At 34.8% G+C, this 21,328-nt stretch overlaps 1 protein-coding gene across 5 annotated transcripts in view; it reads left to right on the top strand.

Annotated features, from left to right (window-relative positions):
• MATR3 (matrin 3) overlaps window positions 1-21,328 on the top strand; it is a 55,385-nt gene that overhangs the window by 31,525 nt on the left and 2,532 nt on the right. For 4 of the 5 annotated variants that reach the window (XM_041763597.1, XM_041763596.1, XM_041763598.1 and 1 more), the window contains 13 exons: window positions 4,629-5,719; window positions 10,530-10,591; window positions 11,529-11,570; window positions 11,896-12,008; window positions 12,818-12,870; window positions 13,306-13,431; window positions 14,626-14,751; window positions 14,900-15,067; window positions 16,975-17,106; window positions 17,571-17,614; window positions 17,710-18,085; window positions 19,996-20,362; window positions 20,855-20,976. In XM_041763597.1, the coding sequence (XP_041619531.1) occupies window positions 4,808-5,719; window positions 10,530-10,591; window positions 11,529-11,570; window positions 11,896-12,008; window positions 12,818-12,870; window positions 13,306-13,431; window positions 14,626-14,751; window positions 14,900-15,067; window positions 16,975-17,106; window positions 17,571-17,614; window positions 17,710-18,085; window positions 19,996-20,362; window positions 20,855-20,976 (2,643 nt within the window). In that variant the 5' untranslated portion in view covers window positions 4,629-4,807. The remainder of the gene's footprint in view (window positions 1-4,628; window positions 5,720-10,529; window positions 10,592-11,528; window positions 11,571-11,895; window positions 12,009-12,817; window positions 12,871-13,305; window positions 13,432-14,625; window positions 14,752-14,899; window positions 15,068-16,974; window positions 17,107-17,570; window positions 17,615-17,709; window positions 18,086-19,995; window positions 20,363-20,854; window positions 20,977-21,328) is intronic. The other variant, XM_041763600.1, reaches the window with a different exon arrangement.

Raw genomic sequence — 21,328 nt, 5'->3', positions numbered from 1 at the left:
ATACTGGAATTTTATTTAGCCTTCTCAGTGCTACATTTTACAGTGTTTTTGTTTCTCCTATTGTGTAATGAGGCACATATGGCCTTACACAAAACTTAAATGAATTGAGCTGGAACTATATTTCCTAAGAGGCTTACTATTAGTAGTTCATTTTATTCTGGGTGGGGGGGAACCTTTTAATTCACTCAAAGGTATACCATACTAAAATGAGATTATAGCACCGAAGAACTGCAGATTAAAGTATAAGGTTTTAAAGTGTTTTTTTTGTTTGTGTTTTTTTTTGTTTTTTTGTTTTTTTTAGATTTTTAATTTATTTATTCAGAGAGAGAGAGGCAGAGACAGAAGCAGGCTCCATGCAGGGAGCCTGAAGTGGGACTGGATCCCGGTCTCCAGGATCAGGCCCTGGGCTGCAGGCGGTGCTAAACCACTGTGCTATCCGGGCTGCCCCTAAAGTGGTTTAAGCTCTATATAAAAGATTGAATAATTCCTCAAGATACTAAGATCCATTTTTAAAGACCAAACCTTTTTATATTTTATTTTATTTTATTTTATTTTATTTTATTTTATTTATTTTATTATTTTATTTTATTTATTTTATTTTATTTTATTTTATTTTATTTTATTTTATTTATTTTATTTTTTCATGAGAGAGAGAGGCAGAGACACAGGCAGAGGGAGAAGCAGGGTCCCCACACGGAGCGTGGTGCGGGACTCGATCCCAAGACCACAGGACCATGACCTGAGCCAAAAGCAGATGCTCAACCACTGAGCCACCCAGGCATCCATAAAAACCAAACCCTTAAAACGAGATACAAGTTAGAAAATCTCTAAGGAAAGATAGAGATGTGAACTAACATTAAAATGAAAATTTACTGACTGTAAGATAGAAACTATATTGGTGAATTTTAAGATCATTATAAAATTAATGAGTGAGAAGCTTTAAAATATAAGGAATAATTAACTCTATAGTATAATGGGAAATGAGTTAGGAGCTTGGTTTAAAAATTCTGACCACAAGAATCCATGCTTTTGTGCGATTGATGAGAAAAGTCAAGCAGCTACCTTCAGAAATGATGCTTCTTTGAAATTACTGGTAGTGAACTTTCCCTGCCGTCTGTTGGTGACAAGATTAGAATTTTTTTTGCTGTATTTGTATTGTTGGTTGATACCTTAAACATATTTGGCATATTTTCACATGAAGAATTTAACATATCACAAGAGTGTTTGGCTTTCCTAGAACTTTTGGGAAAACCTGAAAATTTCTTAACACACTTGTGTGTTTTTAATTCAGAAGGGGAAAAATAAGCTACAGTGTTCTAGCTGTTGCTTTTTGAGTTTTTGTAAGATTAAAGGGTTAAAATAATGTCAGTATATTTTTTTTATAAGTATCTTTACTAGCTTTTATGATTATACATGAATTAAATATGATTTTTTTAGGGCACATTTATTTCACATATTTGAGAACATAGTTTTAAGAAATTGTTATTTTACATAAGAAATGTAGATGTGGAACAACCATTTGCTTCTCTTCACCATGAACTTTGAGGGTGTGTTAAGCTATAATCGTTTTCTGTAATATTTTAGTATTCCACTTTTAATTGAAGAAAGTTAATCCAACCAAACTATTGATGGAATGGGGAAAATTGAATGTTAACTATAAATGAAACTTTTGGGGGGAACCCTGTTGGCTTACCGGTTTAGAGCCACCCACAGCCCAATGTGTGATCCTGGAGACCCGGGATCGAGTCCCACGTCAGGCCCCTGCATGGAGCCTGCTTCTCCTGCCTGTGTCTCTGCCTCTCTCTCTCTCTGTGTCTCTCATGAATAAAATCTTAAAAAAAAATAAATGAAACATTTCTTAACCGTACATATAGTTATTCGGATGTTGAATGTGAAGTTAACATTTTTAGTGGCATTTACACTTGTCATGAACTAGCTTAATTTACGGTTAATTATTTAGAATTGTCTAATGTTTCCTGCTTTTAGGGTGTGTTGCTTTTTTTGGGAGTGAGAGGGTTTTTTTTTTGCATTGATGGGGATTAAGATTTTAAATGGATAAATTAGATTTTGACATTATATTCTAGATTAGGAATCACAAAGGAACTACTTTTGAACTTTCTTAACCTCTAGTATAGCATACTATGGGAAGGCAATTTTATGATACGGGGAAGAACAGTATAATCTTAAACATCTCAGTGTTGTGCTAACCTTAATAGGCAGTAGGTCTTGCTTATATGAGCCTTTTAAAATGGCTTGTCATTTTATTATCACTGACCAAAGATACTAAAGGAACTATTTTCATAAGTGCTCTTTAAACAGTGCTTTCATGTCTGATTTCTCTCAATTTCTTTGTTTTAATGAAAAAAATTTAAGACTTCAGTTATTTGTGTTTCAGTCAAAAGTCTGACTTAAGTCACTTTTCAAAAATAATGTTCTCATGTCCTTGTGTGGGGCTGCATTTAAGTTGAAACTCTGAGTCTCAAAAATATTAAGGTTAGTCTTAAGAGATTACAAGTTGTCATGGGATTTACATTGTTTGTCTTGCTCTTTTTCTGAGTTTTTCTGACATCCATTTTCTGTTTTGTCTTAAGGTTATCTTTTATCTTTACTTCTCTTAACCTTTCCTTTTTACAGATCCACCCTTTTTATATGTGCTACAAAAAATAATTGAGATCTCTAATCCAGCAATCATTTCTTTAAAGTATGATCAATTAAAATTTTTTACATAGTCACGATACTATTGTATAATTTTCCTGAGGGAAAGGAATAGTCCTTAAAAAAAAAAAAAGAAAACTGGTTTTTCTGTACGAAACAGCTTTGTAACATGAAGGGCAAAACTGCCATTAATAGTAATATTGCTACTTCAAAATGCTGGTTTTGAAAAGCCCTCTATAAAGATTTTTATCTTTTAAAATAAATAAATGAAAATTTAGAGGGTCCTACTAATGTTTGCACAGTATTTCAAATGCCATTCTCTATGGCATTTTTTGTAAGATAGACCAAGGAAACTGTCATCTGAAAATGTTCACTTACTCTTGTCTTAATTATTCTTTAAGTGGTCTGGTGTAAATAGTTTATATAGTAGATCTCATCTAGAACTAGTTTCTTTAGTATCTTTTCTCAATTTCATCTCTCTTGGTGTGCAAAAACATCTTCTGTAATTCCAACCACCTCTGATAGCATTTCGTGTCTTTTTAACTTTGTTACATCTTTTTGTAAAATCTAACTAAGTCTTGCCTGCAACTTTTTTTTATATTTCCTCTACCACTGTTATGTCCAGTGTTTCCTCCTTGCTTTATTCGATCATTGGTGGAATTGGTCCCATAATAGACTTGTAACTATTGAATATTGCCCAATTTTTAATGTAATAAAGTTTAATAGTATTAAACTACCAGTGTTTAGGTATATGAATGATCATATGTATGATACTTAAGACAGCAATGCTTCTTAATTGAATTACATAGCAAACAACTTTAGACCTCAATATATAGTTGTGATAATAAAAAATTATTTCATCAAGAGCATTTGTTATGTATGTCATTTGATATTTTATGAGAGTCATATGAAAATGCCTTGCATATTCCTCTGTAACAAGTTGAGATGAAATACGGTTTAAGGAAGGTAATGAAAGTAAGTTCATCCAGAAACATTTCTTGGGGGATTGATTGTGTTCAGAATTTAAAATTTCCAGGTGATTGGGTTATTCTCGTGAAAAGTTTATGGAAATCTATGTAAGCACAATATCATTTTCATTTTTACCTGTATTGAGCTCTAGAGGTTCTGTCGCTCTGAGTATCAAATGAGCTTTGATGAATGTTAACTTAGAGGGGAGTTTCACTTCTTTAAATCACCTGTACTTCCTATACCTGGGTTTTTTCTTGGAAGTTCTCCTATTTCTATATTGACCATACTTAGTTCTCCTTACTTTTTAAAATTAGAAATGAAATAAGCACTGCCTGATTGAGGATGGACAATAAGAAGGCAGTTAGTTATATGGCTTAAATTTGTGCAGAAATCCTTAAACTAGGAAGTCACTTATTTTTTTCTTCACATCTATCTTTACCTTAAATTGATTTTGCTGCATAAAGGTCTCAACTATTGTGTTTGGTCTTAGATCTTAGACTAGGTACTTGACTCCTAAGCTTCATTTACTTGTGATTTTGCTTGGTTCTTTCTGATAGTAATAAATAGATCTCATTTTCTAAAGCAGAATACAACTGATTCATCTTTGACTTGCTGACCTTGATTTTTTTTGTTTGTTTTTAGTCTTCTCCTGGAACTTAAACATCATATTATAGGGTGTATTTTTATTCTTTCAAAAGAAGAGACCCATCTATATTTTTACTGAAATTTTGATGTACTCAGACATCTAATCCTTCAATTGAAAATGTTTTTAAATTCAGTATGAAATTCCCTTTAATAAACTTTAGCATGAAAGACTTTTTAAATATCTATATGCAGGCTCTGCATACTTCTGGAATCTGTTTAAGATATGTAATAAATTCCTTGTAAGTTTGAGATCTTAAATGTTTTTTTTTTTTAATCAACATGATGCATAAGTTTTTTTTCTAAAAAAAACAGCATCTACTTAAAGGGATTTATGACTAAAATTGCTTATTTTTCTACAGAGTTGTCTGCTGGTTCTCAGCTTGAAGAAGATTCTACAGTCCTTATTGATCCTTTTTTCTTGGCGTTACCATTTTTTGAAGCAAAGTTAACCTAGTTTGCTAGTTCGAGCTTTCTTTTTGGCCTTCTTTTAAAAAAAATTTTTTTTAAGTCTATAAACTAGACAAGAGATAGTTCTACAATGTCCAAGTCATTCCAGCAGTCATCTCTCGGTAGGGACTCGCAGGGTCATGGGCGTGACCTGTCTGCAGCAGGAATAGGCCTTCTTGCTGCTGCTACCCAGTCTTTAAGTATGCCAGCATCTCTTGGAAGGATGAACCAGGGTACTGCACGCCTTGCTAGTTTAATGAATCTTGGAATGAGTTCTTCATTGAATCAACAAGGAGCTCATAGTGCACTGTCTTCTGCTAGTACTTCTTCCCATAATTTGCAGTCTATATTTAACATTGGAAGTAGAGGTCCACTCCCTTTGTCTTCTCAACACCGTGGAGATGCAGACCAGGCCAGTAACATTTTGGCCAGCTTTGGTCTGTCTGCTAGAGACTTAGATGAACTGAGTCGTTATCCAGAGGACAAGATTACTCCTGAGAATTTGCCCCAAATCCTTCTACAGCTTAAAAGGAGGAGAACTGAAGAAGGCCCTACATTGAGTTATGGTAGAGATGGCAGATCTGCTACACGGGAACCACCATACAGAGTACCTAGGGATGATTGGGAAGAAAAAAGGCACTTTAGAAGAGATAGTTTTGATGATCGTGGTCCTAGTCTCAACCCAGTGCTTGATTATGACCATGGAAGTCGTTCTCAAGAATCTGGTTATTATGACAGAATGGATTATGAAGATGACAGATTAAGAGATGGAGAAAGGTGTAGGGATGATTCTTTTTTTGGTGAGACCTCGCATAACTATCATAAATTTGACAGTGAGTATGAGAGAATGGGACGTGGTCCTGGCCCCTTACAAGAGAGATCTCTCTTTGAGAAAAAGAGGGGCGCTCCTCCAAGTAGCAATATTGAAGACTTCCATGGACTCTTACCGAAGGGTTATCCCCATCTGTGCTCTATATGTGATTTGCCAGTTCATTCTAATAAGGTGAGTTAATGCAACAGATACTTCTAATTTCTTTTACATTGTAGTGCCTATTCTGTATTTACCTATATCTTTTACTCTAATTCTGTAGTCTGGTGACACTGAGTTGATCGAGAATTTTTATGCTTTTGAGAACACTTTATTTGGAAGGTAATTGTTTTTGAGCGTTAAACCAGGGCTTTACATTAATACAATCTACCTAGATTACTTCTGGCCACAAAGCTGTCATCCACTGAGATTATCTTGTTGGTTTTTGGCATCAATATGTTCTTCTTAATCATATATTTAAGCAGGTTTTTTTGTCTGCTTTGTTGAATTGTTTTAAGTATTTTTTTATTTTTTTATTTTTATTTTTTTTGCAGTCAATGTGCTCTGCCATTCAGGATGCTAGATTTTAGCTCTCCATCTGTCTTGATTGCTGATTTGTATGTAGTAAAGATGTATTCTTGAACAATTCTCTTTTTTTCCTTATCTGTGGCTACAGGGAAAGAGTTAATGTAGAGCCCTGGTGTTTGTTTCAGTATGTTTCATATTTTAGATTAGTTCATTCTTCTTTTTTAATTTCCCTTTAACACAAACTCTCATACTATGACTGAAATTTTTCATCATTTTTTTTCTCCTTTTCCACAACTTTCTTAAACATACTTCAAAACTCACTTTTTATTATCCCATATTGCATCTGTCCCTTTAGAAACTTGGAAAAATCAACTATTGCAGTATCCTGCTCTATGTTCCTCATAAGCATATTCTTTTTCTGACTTAGGTTTAGACTTCTGGTATAGTCATTTGAGCAAAATATATATGTATATATCTAATTCTCCTTTGCTTTAATTATCACATCTAGCAAAATGGGAGCTTTTTCAAAATGCCCTTTTAAATACTTTGTCCTTTCTCTTCCAACGTTTTCAGTGTTACTCATTCTCACTGATTTTTTTTTCCAATACGCAGTGCAGTTGGCTTAAGAGTCAACATAATAGCACTCCACTACTTGATCTATGATCTCTGACCGTCCATATTTCCTGATGTGCTGTACAGTTACTCTACTTAACATGTTGCTGCCATGAAATTGATGATGATTACTATTACAGGGTTTTTTCTTTACAGTAACATTTGGAAGGATCATTTTCATATCTATCCCTTTAAAATGCATTTTTTAGTGACTGTTGATTTTTTTTTGAGTAAATTAAATCCTAGATCTGAATGATGTTTTTAAAGTATTACCAGTCACACTCTTTTTCTATTTGTTTCTCAGTATTTTTGCCTCAGATAATTAGGAGACTTCTTTTGTATTTGAATTCACGGAATACTTTGAATATATCTTTTGAATTAATCTTTTGAGTTAATGTATTGTTTAAGTACAGCACAAAGAATATTTTAATCTTTAATCCAAATAAAATGAACTAACATTGAATGCTAAATTTAAATTTTTAGATTAATTTTTATTGAAGACATAACCCCAAACTCAAAAGTTAGAGAATTTTATTTGCTAGGTGTCTTTAGTGTTGTCTTTTTTCAAATATGTTGCATAAAGTTTTAGCTGTGATAGGAGTTGATTTAAAGAAAAGATCCACAAAACTTTGGTGACTCAGTTTTTCTGTTACTTCTTGCCTTTTGCAGAACTGGCAATATGATCAGTGTCCTCAGGATCTCTAAATTCCAAGGGAAATAGCTAGTTACAGTGACTCAAATGAAAGTGATTCTAAGGGACTTAAAATCTTTGCTAATGGAGTCCTCATACATCAAGAGCTGGTGCTAGAAATCTTATTCTGACTTTGGGCAGTAATTTACCCTTGTTGCTTGCACATAGAAAAACAGTAAAGGAACACAAAAGGAAACCACAAGAGGGCTTTAATCAGAGAAAAGTTTGTTATTATATGTGATTAATCTTTCTCTCCAAATTTTGCTGCCTATTAGTTCCTTAACAATAATATTAATAAGTAATTATAGTTAAATGGATCTAAATTAACAAAAGAACAGTTTTTAATTATCTGATGAAACTTTGGATTCAAGAGTAAGATACCCTGCCTATTGCAGGAGGTATTTTAAACCTGTAACAATGCTTAGGCCCTAGCTAGTTTTGGTATTATATCACAGTATTGGGAACATTTAAGAATTGCTTGAGGCCCATTGATTGATTGATTGATTGATTTACAAAAGTTATATTTGTAAATTGGACCATTTTTAAGAAGTTTAAGCACTTGGGTTCTCTTAATGTATTCCAGTTTCCTTAACATAGCTCATGTTTTCTGGGTATCTGCGTTATTGAAAAAGTAATTATTTACCTTTAGTTTTGGTCCTTTCTCATTTTATAGCTGATATAGAAACAATGACTTGAGAAAATTCCTGTGGTGAAAGTAGATAATGAAAATTTTTAAACATTTAATCCTGCTCTCCGGTATTGCTGCATAACTTGGAAAATCTGTTCTAGTCACTTAGTGGTAGTGTGTTAAAAAGCTTACATGATCAAAACTTCATCTTACTATGAAAGAAGGAACTTTAAGTTGAAAAAGTGATCTAATTTGTCATCATTATTTGATATTTTAAGTGACTTTCAGTGATGGTGTTGCTTTTATTTCTTTCTAGGTCATTTTAGAATGTCAAATTGCTTTTCTCCACAACCTTAAACTTCCCTCAAATTCTTTTCACTTAAAGAAAAGTGCCCACTACAGCCTTTTCACTGTCTTGTCACTTGAGTTCATAGTTTTCCTTTTAGTATTATTCTAGAAGCCCTTAAATTATCTTTATTCTGCCATTCCAGAAGTGCTTCTCCAAATTATTCTTTCTTTATATAACTTAGATATCTCAAAGACATCAAGGTGAAGGAAATTTTTCTACAGAACTTCTGCATTCAAAAAGTGAATCCTTTTTCCTTTATTAATCTGATGTGAAAGTTAACTCAATGTAGAATCAAGGATAGAGGTTTTTTAAAAAACCCTTTTGACTCTTAATCCTCATTTTAAAACCAAAGATCTGGTGTGGTAGTGCAGGTTAGGAATGGGTGGTCTTGGGAGGTACATAATGATTCTTTGATCTTGGCCTTCCTTCTAGTACTTTGAAAGACTAGCTACACTTTTACCATAAGTTTGAACCTTTAAAGAGCATAGAGGATTGGATATAAATAGTTTTCTGCTCAACTAGATACCCTTTCCATCTCCTGTGAATTAGAAATGTGCCTAATAGGGTAACTTTTACTCCTCTCCCAACACACGGCTTCTCAAGGACATTTTAAATAAAATCTAAATATTTTTAGTCCAGAAAATCCTAAGTTAAAAGTATTTGTTTAATCCCTCTGACTAATTTTGTGAACTTTACCTATGGCGCTTCTTCTTACAGCCATTTTAAAAGTATCCTCCAGTAAGTCAGTGGTCTGTTGCTTTGCAAGTACAAACTTTTTATATCCCAAATAACTGGTTGTGGAGCCAGCTGTGGAGAGATTCTTCAAGTTCCTTAGTGATTAGCCATTATTTTTAAAAGACAACCTAGCTTTGAGATCTAGCTTCCATAGTACTTTCATGGGATTTTAGTTAGTTCTTTTAGAGCAGAGGGGAAGTATGTAAATTATTGTAGTATAAATCTATTTTTAAAGATTAGGTTTATAAAATACCATTCTGAAGCTTTTTAAGAAGGTATCTTGTAATTGGGTTTATTTTAGTTCAGCTCTAAGTGAGACCCCCTTTTAAAAACATTGCCTGACCGTGTTTTATATTCCAAATATAATGTATTAGGTAGTGTGGATGTGACAAAAGTTGCCTTATTTTGTGGGAATTTGTGAAGCCATGATACTTGTAAAGCAGGAATTGTAAAATGATAGCTTTATAAGCAATGTAATGACAGTTCACTTTTTTCTTTTTTGAGCACTACTTCTGTGCCTGGCAATGTTCTGATAAGCAGATTACCTTAGTCATTCACTTTTCACAATATCCTAGAATATGGAGTCATACTAAATTTCAATTTGTGTACCAAGGATTCATGTCGACTAAGTGGCACCTTGGAGTAGAACCTAGGCAGTCTGACAGCAGAGCCTACTTTTCCTAACTTCTCTTTCTGATGTTGTTTAAAACATTGATTGTTTGTATGCGGATTTTTAACTAGTGAAAGGAAAGCTTATTTGCATAAAAAGAAAGAAGTTAATCCCTTACATTTAAAATAACCACAAAGGAGCACAAATATTGATGAATAGAATGTTTCCCTCCCTAAAATTTGGAAACATATTCCTGAAATTTGATTCTTTACTTTTGGGAAATAATGTGAGCTTAGTTTTTTGATAAATGGGGAGCATTCTCTAGAAAAGCCATTCCTGTTGAATCTTAGTTTTTCATGGCTGTAGTACACTTGGAACATGCCTCAAAGCTGGATAAAATGAAATAATTCTATTTTAAACTAATTGTTCACATTTATAACATTTCTAGAAAAGTAGTTTAGAAGCGTGGATATTTTATCATAGAGTTTTATAAAAGCAGTTTTAATGATACAATATATATAATCCAGTTTGGTCCACAGCAGAGATTAGTATGTCTAGCTGATCTCAAGGTCAGTTATTCTTGATCTTTATTAACTCTGTCTTTTCCCTGTCAGGTCTTTTAGTATGTTAATCAAGTTACCCAGTTTTTCCAAGAATGTGCATGGCGTATTTGAGGGCAGGATCAAGCTACAAGGATTCAGAGAAATGTTTTAAATTAAATCATTGTGACTAGTGAATGGTCAAGTGTTTCTACAGTCTGTGATACTGCATATAGATTAACTTCCTAGAGTTTGAATGGTTCAAATATTTTAGCTTTATTTTTGTTAATTCTACTAATTTACTTTGCTACAGGAGTGGAGTCAACATATCAATGGAGCAAGTCACAGTCGTCGATGCCAGCTTCTTCTTGAAATGTAGGAGTTTGAAATACCTTTAAAGCATCTGTAACGTGAATCAGAAACAGCCATTGATTGGTTTTGGGGAGTTCATCATTTACTTGTAATATCCACATTGTTATCACTGCATATAGTTAATAGTGACCGGGCATTACCAGTTACAAACAAATGTTTAGATGGAAACTGATTTCAGAATATTAGATATTCAGTGGTAGTGCTATTTTGTTGTTTAATATTATTTGTAGGGCAAATAAACATTGGCTCTTTTTCTGTAAATTGCAAGAATACTTAAAGATGGCTTTTGATATGTACAGTAGATTCAAGCGTTTTCAATAACAGTAATGCTCTAAAAATATAGAAGATAGAGAAAAGGGAAAAAGTCATTAGAAATTACAAGTTGTCAAACAAAATCCATCAAGATGTATTTTTTGTTTTTGAGACACCTGTGGTTCTGATTTAGCTGCTGGAATAGAATTCCTAAGGAATTTCTCTGCCTAAACACACATACCCTTTGTTCACTGGAGTGCCAGTTTTCACATATACCTAGCTCTCTTGGGGCTTTCTTTTCTTGTGTCACAATTCAACTCTGTTTTTGGTATTGGTATTTAATATTGTAGAAGGAAAATCTGTGGTTGGTCCTTATTTCCCTATATACCCGCATTTCCAATTCCCCATGCAGTACCTTTTCCTTCTTATGACTTAACAAATAAATTTAAAAATTAAACTTCAACATATATTACCTACATTTTCAGTACAGAACAAGCTTATCTTGTTCATTTGGATTAATTTAAACTTCTGGAGGTTTTTTTGGAAGTCTTTGTTTTAAACTGTAATATTTCTAACACTTAAATTCTCTTATAACTTTACTAATAAACTCTGTTTTAAAGGCCAAACAAGGCTATTTTTGTGAAAAGGACAGTTTTATTTTAAAGTTAATTTTCTGGTCTCTTTAAAGCTACCCAGAATGGAATCCTGACAATGATACAGGACATACAATGTAAGTTAAAATTTTTAAGCTCTTGTTTATAAAGGAGATCATTGTAAGGAATTCAGGTTAAACTTTCAAAATTTATAAACAAAACATTTTTTGAGTATTGAATATGAGGGTTTGGTTTAAGTCAGTGGGTAAAAAAAAAATCTTTAGAATTCTGATTGTAGTAATTTTTATTTTATTGCTGTTATAGCTTTTCTGTAGTTAACTTGATGCAAATACTTGCCAAGATTGGAATTATAATCATTAAAGGGGTGTTTTAACAATAGATCTTAATTATTTCTGATGGATCTCTTTGTCGTTCATTATATTTTATGTCTCATGTTACTAGGGGTGATCCATTCATGTTGCAGCAGTCTACAAACCCAGCACCAGGAATTCTGGGACCTCCACCTCCCTCATTTCATCTTGGGGGACCAGCAGTTGGACCAAGAGGAAATCTGGGTGATTATGAAACTTGTTAACTTTCCCTAAGTGCTTTTATCATAAAAATTAAATACGGTGATTAGAAGTAAAAAGTAAAATATGAGCTTGTCGAAAAATTACTCAAAAATAGTATCATATGAAAAGACCTGGTTCTTAAAATACTAATGGTAACCTCTAATTTGTGTTTCAAAGATGTCCTGTTTTTTGAGGCACCCTGGGTGGCTCACTGGTTAAGGATCTTGACTTTTTTTTTTTTTTTTTTTAATTTTTATTTATTTATGATAGTCACAGAGAGAGAGAGAGAGAGGCAGAGACATAGGCAGAGGGAGAAGCAGGCTCCGTGCACCGGGAGCCTGATGTGGGATTCGATCCCGGGTCTCCAGGATCGCGCCCTGGGCCAAAGGCAAGCGCCAAACCACTGCGCCACCCAGGGATCCCAAGGATCTTGACTCTTGATCTCAGCTCAGGTCTTGATCTCAGGGTCATGAGTTCCAACCCTGCATTGGACTCCACGCTGCATGTGGAGCCTACTTTAAAAAAAAAAAAAAAACACAAAATAAGGAATGCTTGGGTGGGCTGGAGTAGGTTAAACATCCCAACTCTTGCTTTCTGCTCATTTCATGAGCCTCAAAGTCATGAGATAGAGCCCCTTGTAAGGCTCTGCACTCAGCAGAGAGTCTGCTGCTCTCTCACTCCTCCCCCCCCTCCAACCCTGGTCTTATGTTCGATCTCTCTCTAAAATCTTAAGGGGAGAAAAAAGAAGGAAGATATCCCATTTTTCACTTACAATAAGTATAAGACTGAAAAAATAATTTTTTCTCATAAAGGTGCTGGAAATGGGAACCTGCAAGGACCAAGACACATGCAAAAAGGCAGAGTGGTCAGTAATACAGCTCTTTCTTTTACTTGTTATTTTGGGAAATGTGATTTAATTTCGAAATCCCTGTAAATTGAATTTGCATTGTAGTCCTGTACGATAGGAAGACTGCTATTATTTTTTAAAAATAAGGCTTTTACATGACTTTAATAATAGTTGTAAGTTTAATTTTCATATACCCCAGAGTATAGAGATATTACCTTGAGTGTAACAAATTTTGCTGTCTATGTGCATAGTATTCCATTTAAAAATAACTGCAGAGGCTTTCTGAACCCCAGTGCATCTTATTTCCTATGTAGTCTTAAAATTCTCTAGAATATTAAGAGTTGTTTTAAATACTTAATCTGTTAGCATTAAACTTTGAAAATTCTAATATATAACTTGTTTCATCCTGATTCTAAAGAGACCTCTTGACTTGATTTTTTTCTTAATGGATAGGAGACAAGCCGAGTTGTTCACATCATGGATTTTCAGCGAGGGAAAAACTTGAGATATCAACTATTACAGCTGGTGGAACCATTTGGAGTCATTTCAAATCATCTGATTCTAAACAAAATTAATGAGGTATGAATAGAAATACATGTAGTATTTATTCATTACTAATATATTTCCTAAAGGAATTATATGATTTTATATTAGAAGAAGAACTCAGTGTAATACTAAGTCATTAACATGGAATGTAATAGAGAAAAAAAATCATTGAACTATTGTCAATAATGTTAATTTCTAGGGAACACCTGGGGTGGCTGAGCAGTTGAGCACCTGCCTTTGGCTCAGGTCATGATCCCATGTCCAGGATTGAGTCCCACATTGGGCTCCCTGCAAGGAGCCTGCTTCTCCCTCTGCCTGTGTCTCTGTGCCCACCGCTGCCTGCCACCCCACTCCAGTGGTGTCTCATGAATAAATAAGTAATCTTTTAAAAATTATGTTAATTTCTAGGCCTAATGGATTATTTAGTAAATCTATTAATTGTTATCCCCCCCCCTTTTTTTTTAAAGATTTATTTATTTATTCATGATAGAGAGAGAGAGAGGGGCAGAGTGTCACAGGTAGAGGGAGAAGCAGGCTCCATGTCAGAGGGAGAAGCAGGCTCCATGCCGGGAGCCTGATGTGGGACACGATCCTGGGACTCCAGGATCGCGTCCTGGGCCAAAGGCAGGCGCCAAACCACTGAACCACCCAGGGATCCCCTATTAATTGTTATCCTTAAGCAGTAAAATTGTCACTGATTACTATAACGACTATAAAAGGATGATGATTCTTTGGGAAGCCATTCCAAACTTTTACCAAAATGGATGCCAAATTAAAGTAGATATAATAAATGACAATTGAGTAGCATGAAGGTAGTAAAATCTGAAATGACCTTTAATAAAATAAATTAGCTGGGCAGCCCGGGTGGCTCAGCAGTTTAGCGCTGCCTTCGGCCCAGGGCGGGATCCTGGAGACCCTGGATCGTGGCCTACATCAGGCTCCCGGCATGGAGCCTGCTTCTCCCTCTGCCTGTGTCTCTGCATCTCTCCCTCCCTCTCTCTCTCTCTCCCTCTCCCTCTCTCTCTCTCTCTCTCTCTCATGAATAAATAAAATATTTAAAAAAATTTTTTTTAAAAAATAGCAATGTTCTGCTTTTAGACTTTTAAAAATGTATTAATATTTATACATTTGTATATCATATTAATGATTAAATATGTCTAGAAAGACTTGGACCTGTTTTTTTTGTTGTTGTTCTTTTGTTTTGGAAATAATTTTGTCCAATTTTAGGCGTTTATTGAAATGGCAACTACAGAGGATGCTCAAGCTGCAGTGGATTATTATACAACCACACCAGCATTAGTATTTGGCAAGCCAGTGAGAGTTCATTTATCCCAGAAGTATAAAAGAATAAAGGTAATTACAGTTTTCTCCAGATTTGTACCACTTTCGCTACTTTAAGTTGTTGCTAATAACTAGAACTACTTAAATTTTTACAACTAATTATAGCATACCTACCACCATTTGACTTAATTTTTTGTTTGTTTGTTTGCTTGTTTTTTAGAAACCTGAAGGGAAGCCAGACCAGAAGTTTGATCAAAAGCAAGAGCTTGGACGTGTGATACATCTTAGCAATTTACCTCATTCTGGCTATTCGGACAGTGCAGTTCTCAAGCTTGCTGAGCCTTATGGAAAAATTAAAAATTATATACTGATGAGGATGAAAAGTCAGGTAATACCACATACAGACGTCTTTAAGGAAGATGATAAGGGAAGAGAGGGAAAAATCAGAGAGGGAGACAAACAATGAAACAGTTAACTACAGGAAACAAAATGAGTATTGCTGGAGGGGAGATGATTGGAGGAATGGAGTACCTGGGTGATGGGCATTTAGGAGGGCATGTGTTGTAATTAGTACTGGTTGTTGTATGGAACTAATGAATCACTGAATTCTGCCTCTGAAACTAATAATATACTATATGTTAATTTAAATAAAATATCTTAAATTTTTAAGGTTATTAGAGGGCTTTAAGGTTTTTTTGTATCTTCATTTTTAATAAAGGGAGAATAATTTTCTTTTAATTTTTATTTATTTATGATAGAGAGAGAGAGAGAGGCAGAGACATAGGCAGAGGGAGAAGCAGGCTCCATGCACCAGGAGCCCAACGTGGGATTCAATCCCGGGTCTCCAGGATTGCACCCTGGGCCAAAGGCAGGCGCTAAACTGCTGCGCCACCCAGGGTTCCCGAAAGGGAGAATAATTAAATTTACCTTCTCATAAACTTTCTTTGCCAAACTGCTAAATGGTCATTAAAAAAAAAAAACTACAGTAGATTCTCAGTGTGTAAAACACTGAAAAACTGTAAAGTGGAAAGTAAAGATGGTATCACTGTTTGTTTCCAAGGTTTGCATCCAAAAAAATCTTTTCTGTATGTATGTAGGTATATTGTTTCTTTCTTGGCTCAAGTGATATTATACTGTTGCTTTCTACTTTATATGTGATTCCATTGAGTAAAACTAATTTCCTGAGTGGATGGATATTTAGAGTTTTTTGGACTGTACCTTTGGTGCTATGGACTTGGCAGCTTGTAAATGTTTATATATTTGTATCATAATTGAAGGATAGAATTTCAGAATTGGAATGTTGTATTCTGATACTTTCTTTACTTTGATATTGCCAAATTGGTCTGCAAAAAATACCAGTTTATAATCACACCAGCATTGTCCAAGAGTGCTTTGCTAACACTGGGTATTTTAGCCTTTACAAGTTTAAGTGAATTGAATGGGTTGGATTACGTCATTCACTTGTGGTTTTCGTCTTAAAATTTCAGAGTAAAGAGCATCTTTATTTTGTTGTCGTTAATGCTTTTGTAACGCCATTCTGAGTTTGTATCTTTCTAGGCTTTTTTTTTTTTTTTTTAAATTTTTTTTTTTTTAAATTTTTATTTATTTATGATAGTCACACAGAGAGAGAGAGAGGCAGAGACACAGGCAGAGGGAGAAGCAGGCTCCATGCACCAGGAGCCCGACGTGGGACTCGATCCCGGGTCTCCAGGATCGCGCCCTGGGCCAAAGGCAGGCGCCAAACCGCTGCGCCACCCAGGGATCCCTCTTTCTAGGCTTTTTAAGCTAATTTCTTTCTTGCCTTATTTTGAGTAATACCTTCTAAGCTGATTGCTTTAATTATTTTATGTGTGTGTGTGTTTTAGGCCTCCATATAGATGTTTTAATGTTTGTTGCTACTTTGTGTAAATCTCTGATAAAATATTTTTTTTTTAATTGGGTGACTTTTAACTTTTAGGGGATCTCTGTGTTAAAGACTAAATTTTCGGGATCCCTGGGTGGCGCAGCGGTTTGGCGCCTGCCTTTGGCCCAGGGCGCGATCCTGGAGATCCAGGATCGAATCCCACATCGGGCTCCCGGTGCATGGAGCCTGCTTCTCCCTCTGCCTGTGTCTCTGCCCCCCTCTCTCTCTGTGTGTGTGTGTGTGTGACTATCATAAATAAATAAAAGAAAAAAAAATAAAAAAAAAAAGACTAAATTTTCGTAACAGACTGGAAAAAATAATAAGCACCAGAGTTATATGCAGGTCTTTGAAAACTAATGTCCCTGTTTCTTTTTCTTTTTTTTTTTTTTAAGGCCTTTATTGAGATGGAGACCAGAGAGGATGCAATGGCAATGGTCGACCACTGTTTGAAAAAGGCCCTTTGGTTTCAGGGGAGATGTGTGAAAGTTGACTTGTCTGAAAAATATAAAAAGTTGGTACTGAGGGTATGTAGTAGTGGATTTATCATCCTTATAAAGCTTATTTCACATATTTCAAGCCACCACATTTTTATAAACATTTTTATTTGCTAAGAATATAGGATTTGGTTATTTAAAGATAGCAACCTTTTTTCCCCCAGTATTCTTCAGTACAAGTTTTTGGCTTGTTTGTTAATGGTGTTACGTACAAAAACTCCTACTTTTATCTATCTTATTTAAGATTTTATTTGAACAGAGTTCTACCAAAATGTTTATTATCCATTGCTCTACTGCTCTGTTGAAATGTTGATTGTAATGAACTGCTTACTGTGGTCAGCTTACATTCTTAGGTATGGTTAATGGGATTGAATAAGCTTAGTTGATGATATAAAGGTTGTTCCTCAACCATTTGTTAATTGGATAATTATATAACCTGTACATGAACATACTCTAATGCATTTATTTAACTGATACAAAATTTTGTCTTGTAGATTCCCAACAGAGGCATTGACTTACTGAAAAAAGATAAATCTCGGTAATTTCATTTTGTGTGTGTGTATACACTGGTATATTCAACTTCTGTTTTCCAACTCAGGAGAATTAATTGAGGGGATATCCTTTTGATTCTAGGAAGAGATCTTATTCTCCAGATGGCAAAGAATCTCCAAGCGATAAGAAATCCAAGATTGATGGTTCCCAGAAGACTGAAAGTACGACTGAAGGTAAAGAACAAGAAGAGAAGTCAGGTGAAGATGGTGAAAAAGATGTAAAGGATGACCAAGCTGAGCAAGAACCTAATATGCTGCTTGAATCTGAAGATGAGCTACTCGTAGATGAAGAAGAAGCAGCAGCACTGCTAGAAAGTGGCAGTTCAGTGGGAGATGAGACAGATCTTGCTAATTTAGGTGACGTGGCTTCTGATGGGAAAAAGGAACCTTCAGACAAAGCTGTCAAAAAAGATGGAAATGCCAGTGCTTCGGCAGCTGCAAAGAAAAAGCTAAAAAAGGTAAAGGAAGATTGTATATATGGACCTGTTTTGATAGAGAACTAGGTTAGATAAATATTTCATATTATTTATACTGGCAGAGTCAGATTAGAGAATTATTCATTTATATTAGAAAAATCAGTTATGAACCATAATAATAAATATTTAAAAGTAAACTCTGCAATAAATAGGTTAAATGAGACTTTTTATAATAGTTGTTAAAAAGTGCCAACTTCACAGAAGGAAATTTTTAGTAAGGAAGGAGGAAGACTTACATCTATATATATTTGGGTATTGTAGTGGTAGCATGTAAGGACTAGTAGGCGGCCTTGTAGTCAGCTTTTTTTTTTAAAGATAGGATATGGGACTCCTGGGTGGTTCAGCGGTGAGCATCTGCCTTCAGCTCAGGGCGCCATCCCAGAGGCCGGGATCGAGTCCCCCCAGCAGGCTCCTTGCAGGGAGCCTGCTTCTCCCTCTGCCTGTGTCTCTACCTTTCTCTGCATGTCTCTCATGAATAAAATAATAAATAAAATCTTAAAAAAATAAAAAGAATAGGAGCTTATAATTGATCCAAGATACTTAAAACATTTTACCACTCATTTAAAAGTTATTAAACTTGGGGCACTCGACTGGCTCAGTCAGTGGGGCATGCAACTCTGAATCTTGGGGTTGTGGGTCCGAGCCCCAGGTTGGGTGTAGAGATTACTTAAAAATAAGTAAATAAAAATTGTTAAACTTGAAGAATTTTCCTATTTGAGACACATAAGCTTGATCAGATAATTGAGTAGCTTTTAAGACATTTTTCTTCGAACAGTTGTCACAGATAAGCATATAAGGTGAATACAAATATAAAAATACATAGAGCATAAAGAATAGTAAAACAAAACAGCATGGTGTGCTGATTATCTACATTAAGGATTAGAGCACTAAAATGCCCTTTGAAGCCCCTTATGTTAAATGGGTCTCATACAGTGAGATCCATTGGTTCCTTATAAGCAATGTTCAGCTATTGGAAGACTAATTTTTACCTCCAGATTTTGATGGCTTGGTCACATAACTTAGCCTTAAAGTTATTTTTTGGCTGAAGTGAATGATTGTTGTGTAATACACTTGCACCCTTAAGAGCAGATATTTATTACATGATATAAATTTTTCTAAGCTTTATTTATGCTAATGAACTTAATCCTCCTTGTAACAGTAAGCACTAGCTACCTTTGTTAACCCAATTTTATAAATGAGAAAATTCAGGCATAGAGAAATTCCGTAAATTGTCCTTGGTCATATTGCTTGTAAGTGGCAGAGTCAAAATTTAAACATAGGCAGTCATGCTCTCCAGAGCTTGATTTCCCCCCCCCCCCCCTTTTTTTTTTTTTTTTAATTTATGTAGTCATACAGAGAGAGAGAGGCAGAGACATAGGCAGAGGGAGAAGCAGGCTCCATGCACCGGGAGCCTGACGTGGGATTCGATCCCGGGTCTCCAGGATCGCGCCCTGAGCCAAAGGCAGGCGCCAAACCACTGCGCCACCCAGGGATCCCTTTTTTCCCCCTTTTTAAACCACTATTTTATTCTGAGTGTTCTCTAAATAACAGTTGTATCATAAGATACTGTCTTCCAAAGGATACCATGGAACTATTTTTTATCAAATCACATCTTTGATATAGTCCCCTGCAGCATAATAGTTTTAAGAAGTGTAGACTATAATGTCCTCTCCGATTTATTTTCTGCTCTTCATGTTGAGGCAAGCCTTTAATTATTTAGTTTTAAAACCAACAAATTTGTTAAAACAAATCCGTGATTTTGGGGGAGAAAGGAAAAAGTCAGCATTTTGAGAGAATAAAGACAAAGACGCTATCCCTTTCCCTTCAAGTAAAACAAATGGAAGGGATGCTGCAGGATAATTGTTGCAGAGTAAATTTGTCTTTCTTAACAGCGTCGTTTCCCAGGGAGTATGGAAGGTTTTGTCACTCTAGATGAGGTTGGTGATGAGGAAGATTCGGAACTTCAGAAACTTCGTAAATCGGGCATGGCATTTAAATCTGGTGACAAAAATGATGATGGTTTGGTTGAAATTAAGGTGGACAAGATCGAGGAACTTGATCAAGAAAACGAAGCAGCGTTGGAAAATGGAATTAAAAATGAGGAAAATACAGAACCAGGCGCTGAATCTGCTGAGAGTGCTGATGATCCCAGCAAAGATACAAGTGAAAATGCAGATGGCCAAAGTGATGAAAACAAGGAGGACTATACAATTCCAGATGAGTATAGAATTGGACCATATCAGCCCAATGTTCCTGTTGGTGAGATTTAAGGCTTTCTTCTTCCCCTCTCACCCTTCCCAAGTTATTAGTAAATAAGATTTTTAAATTGGTCTTAAGTAAACTCTGATACCATTTAAAATTTACTTCTCTGCAGAATAATTTGTAAATTTTAATTAATATATTGTTTTCCAGTTAACCAACTCTCATTTTGTATTATCTTTTGTTATCATTTCACAATATGTTCTTTCCCCGCGTAATTCCCCACGTAAAGGTTTCTGAGTATTTCGTATTGCTTTTTATCTTTTATATTACTGTCTTTTCAAGAATACAAGTTAGGTATGGGACCTTAAACATCAGTTAAGTAAAATTAACTAATGATGTCATGGTTTTTGTTTTGTTTTAACTTAGGCTATATTGGACTTCTCACAAATATTCTCTCATTCAAATAATATTGATGGAAAAAAAGATTTGGGAACGCTAATGAAAAATTTCGATTTACTAAATTTTTAAGAATGTATGTTTGTGTTCTAGGTATAGACTATGTGATACCTAAAACAGGGTTTTACTGTAAGCTGTGTTCACTCTTTTATACAAATGAAGAAGTTGCAAAGAATACTCATTGCAGCAGCCTTCCTCATTATCAGAAATTAAAGGTAAGGCTGAATATACAAGAGAGTTTTTTTATTAAGTCATGTAAATTTATGCAAAGTAAAGTGTGTATGGTGCTTTCTGTAGACCCATTGCAGTGCCTTCTCCTGGAAGTGACACTTACTTCTTTGTTGATGGGCCTTAAGCAGTTTAATGCATTTCTAGAAACATTTATTGAGCCTTTTTTTATAGTACATTCTAATTAAAAATTGAATGATATTCTAGCCGTGTTATAAATTCTGATATAATCAGAGTTATCTCAGTATTTTCAAGTGAATGTTTGACTAATTTCTCTAATTTGGAAGAATCTGGAGTGGAATCAATAAAAAGCTGTTTCAATTTTATGAGGTGCCATGT

Source organism: Vulpes lagopus, chromosome 7 (genome assembly GCF_018345385.1).
Source record: "Vulpes lagopus strain Blue_001 chromosome 7, ASM1834538v1, whole genome shotgun sequence".
Classification (NCBI taxonomy): Eukaryota; Metazoa; Chordata; class Mammalia; order Carnivora; family Canidae; genus Vulpes; species Vulpes lagopus.
Note: the sequence above shows the minus strand (reverse complement) of the source record. Positions and strands in the feature narration are given on the sequence as shown.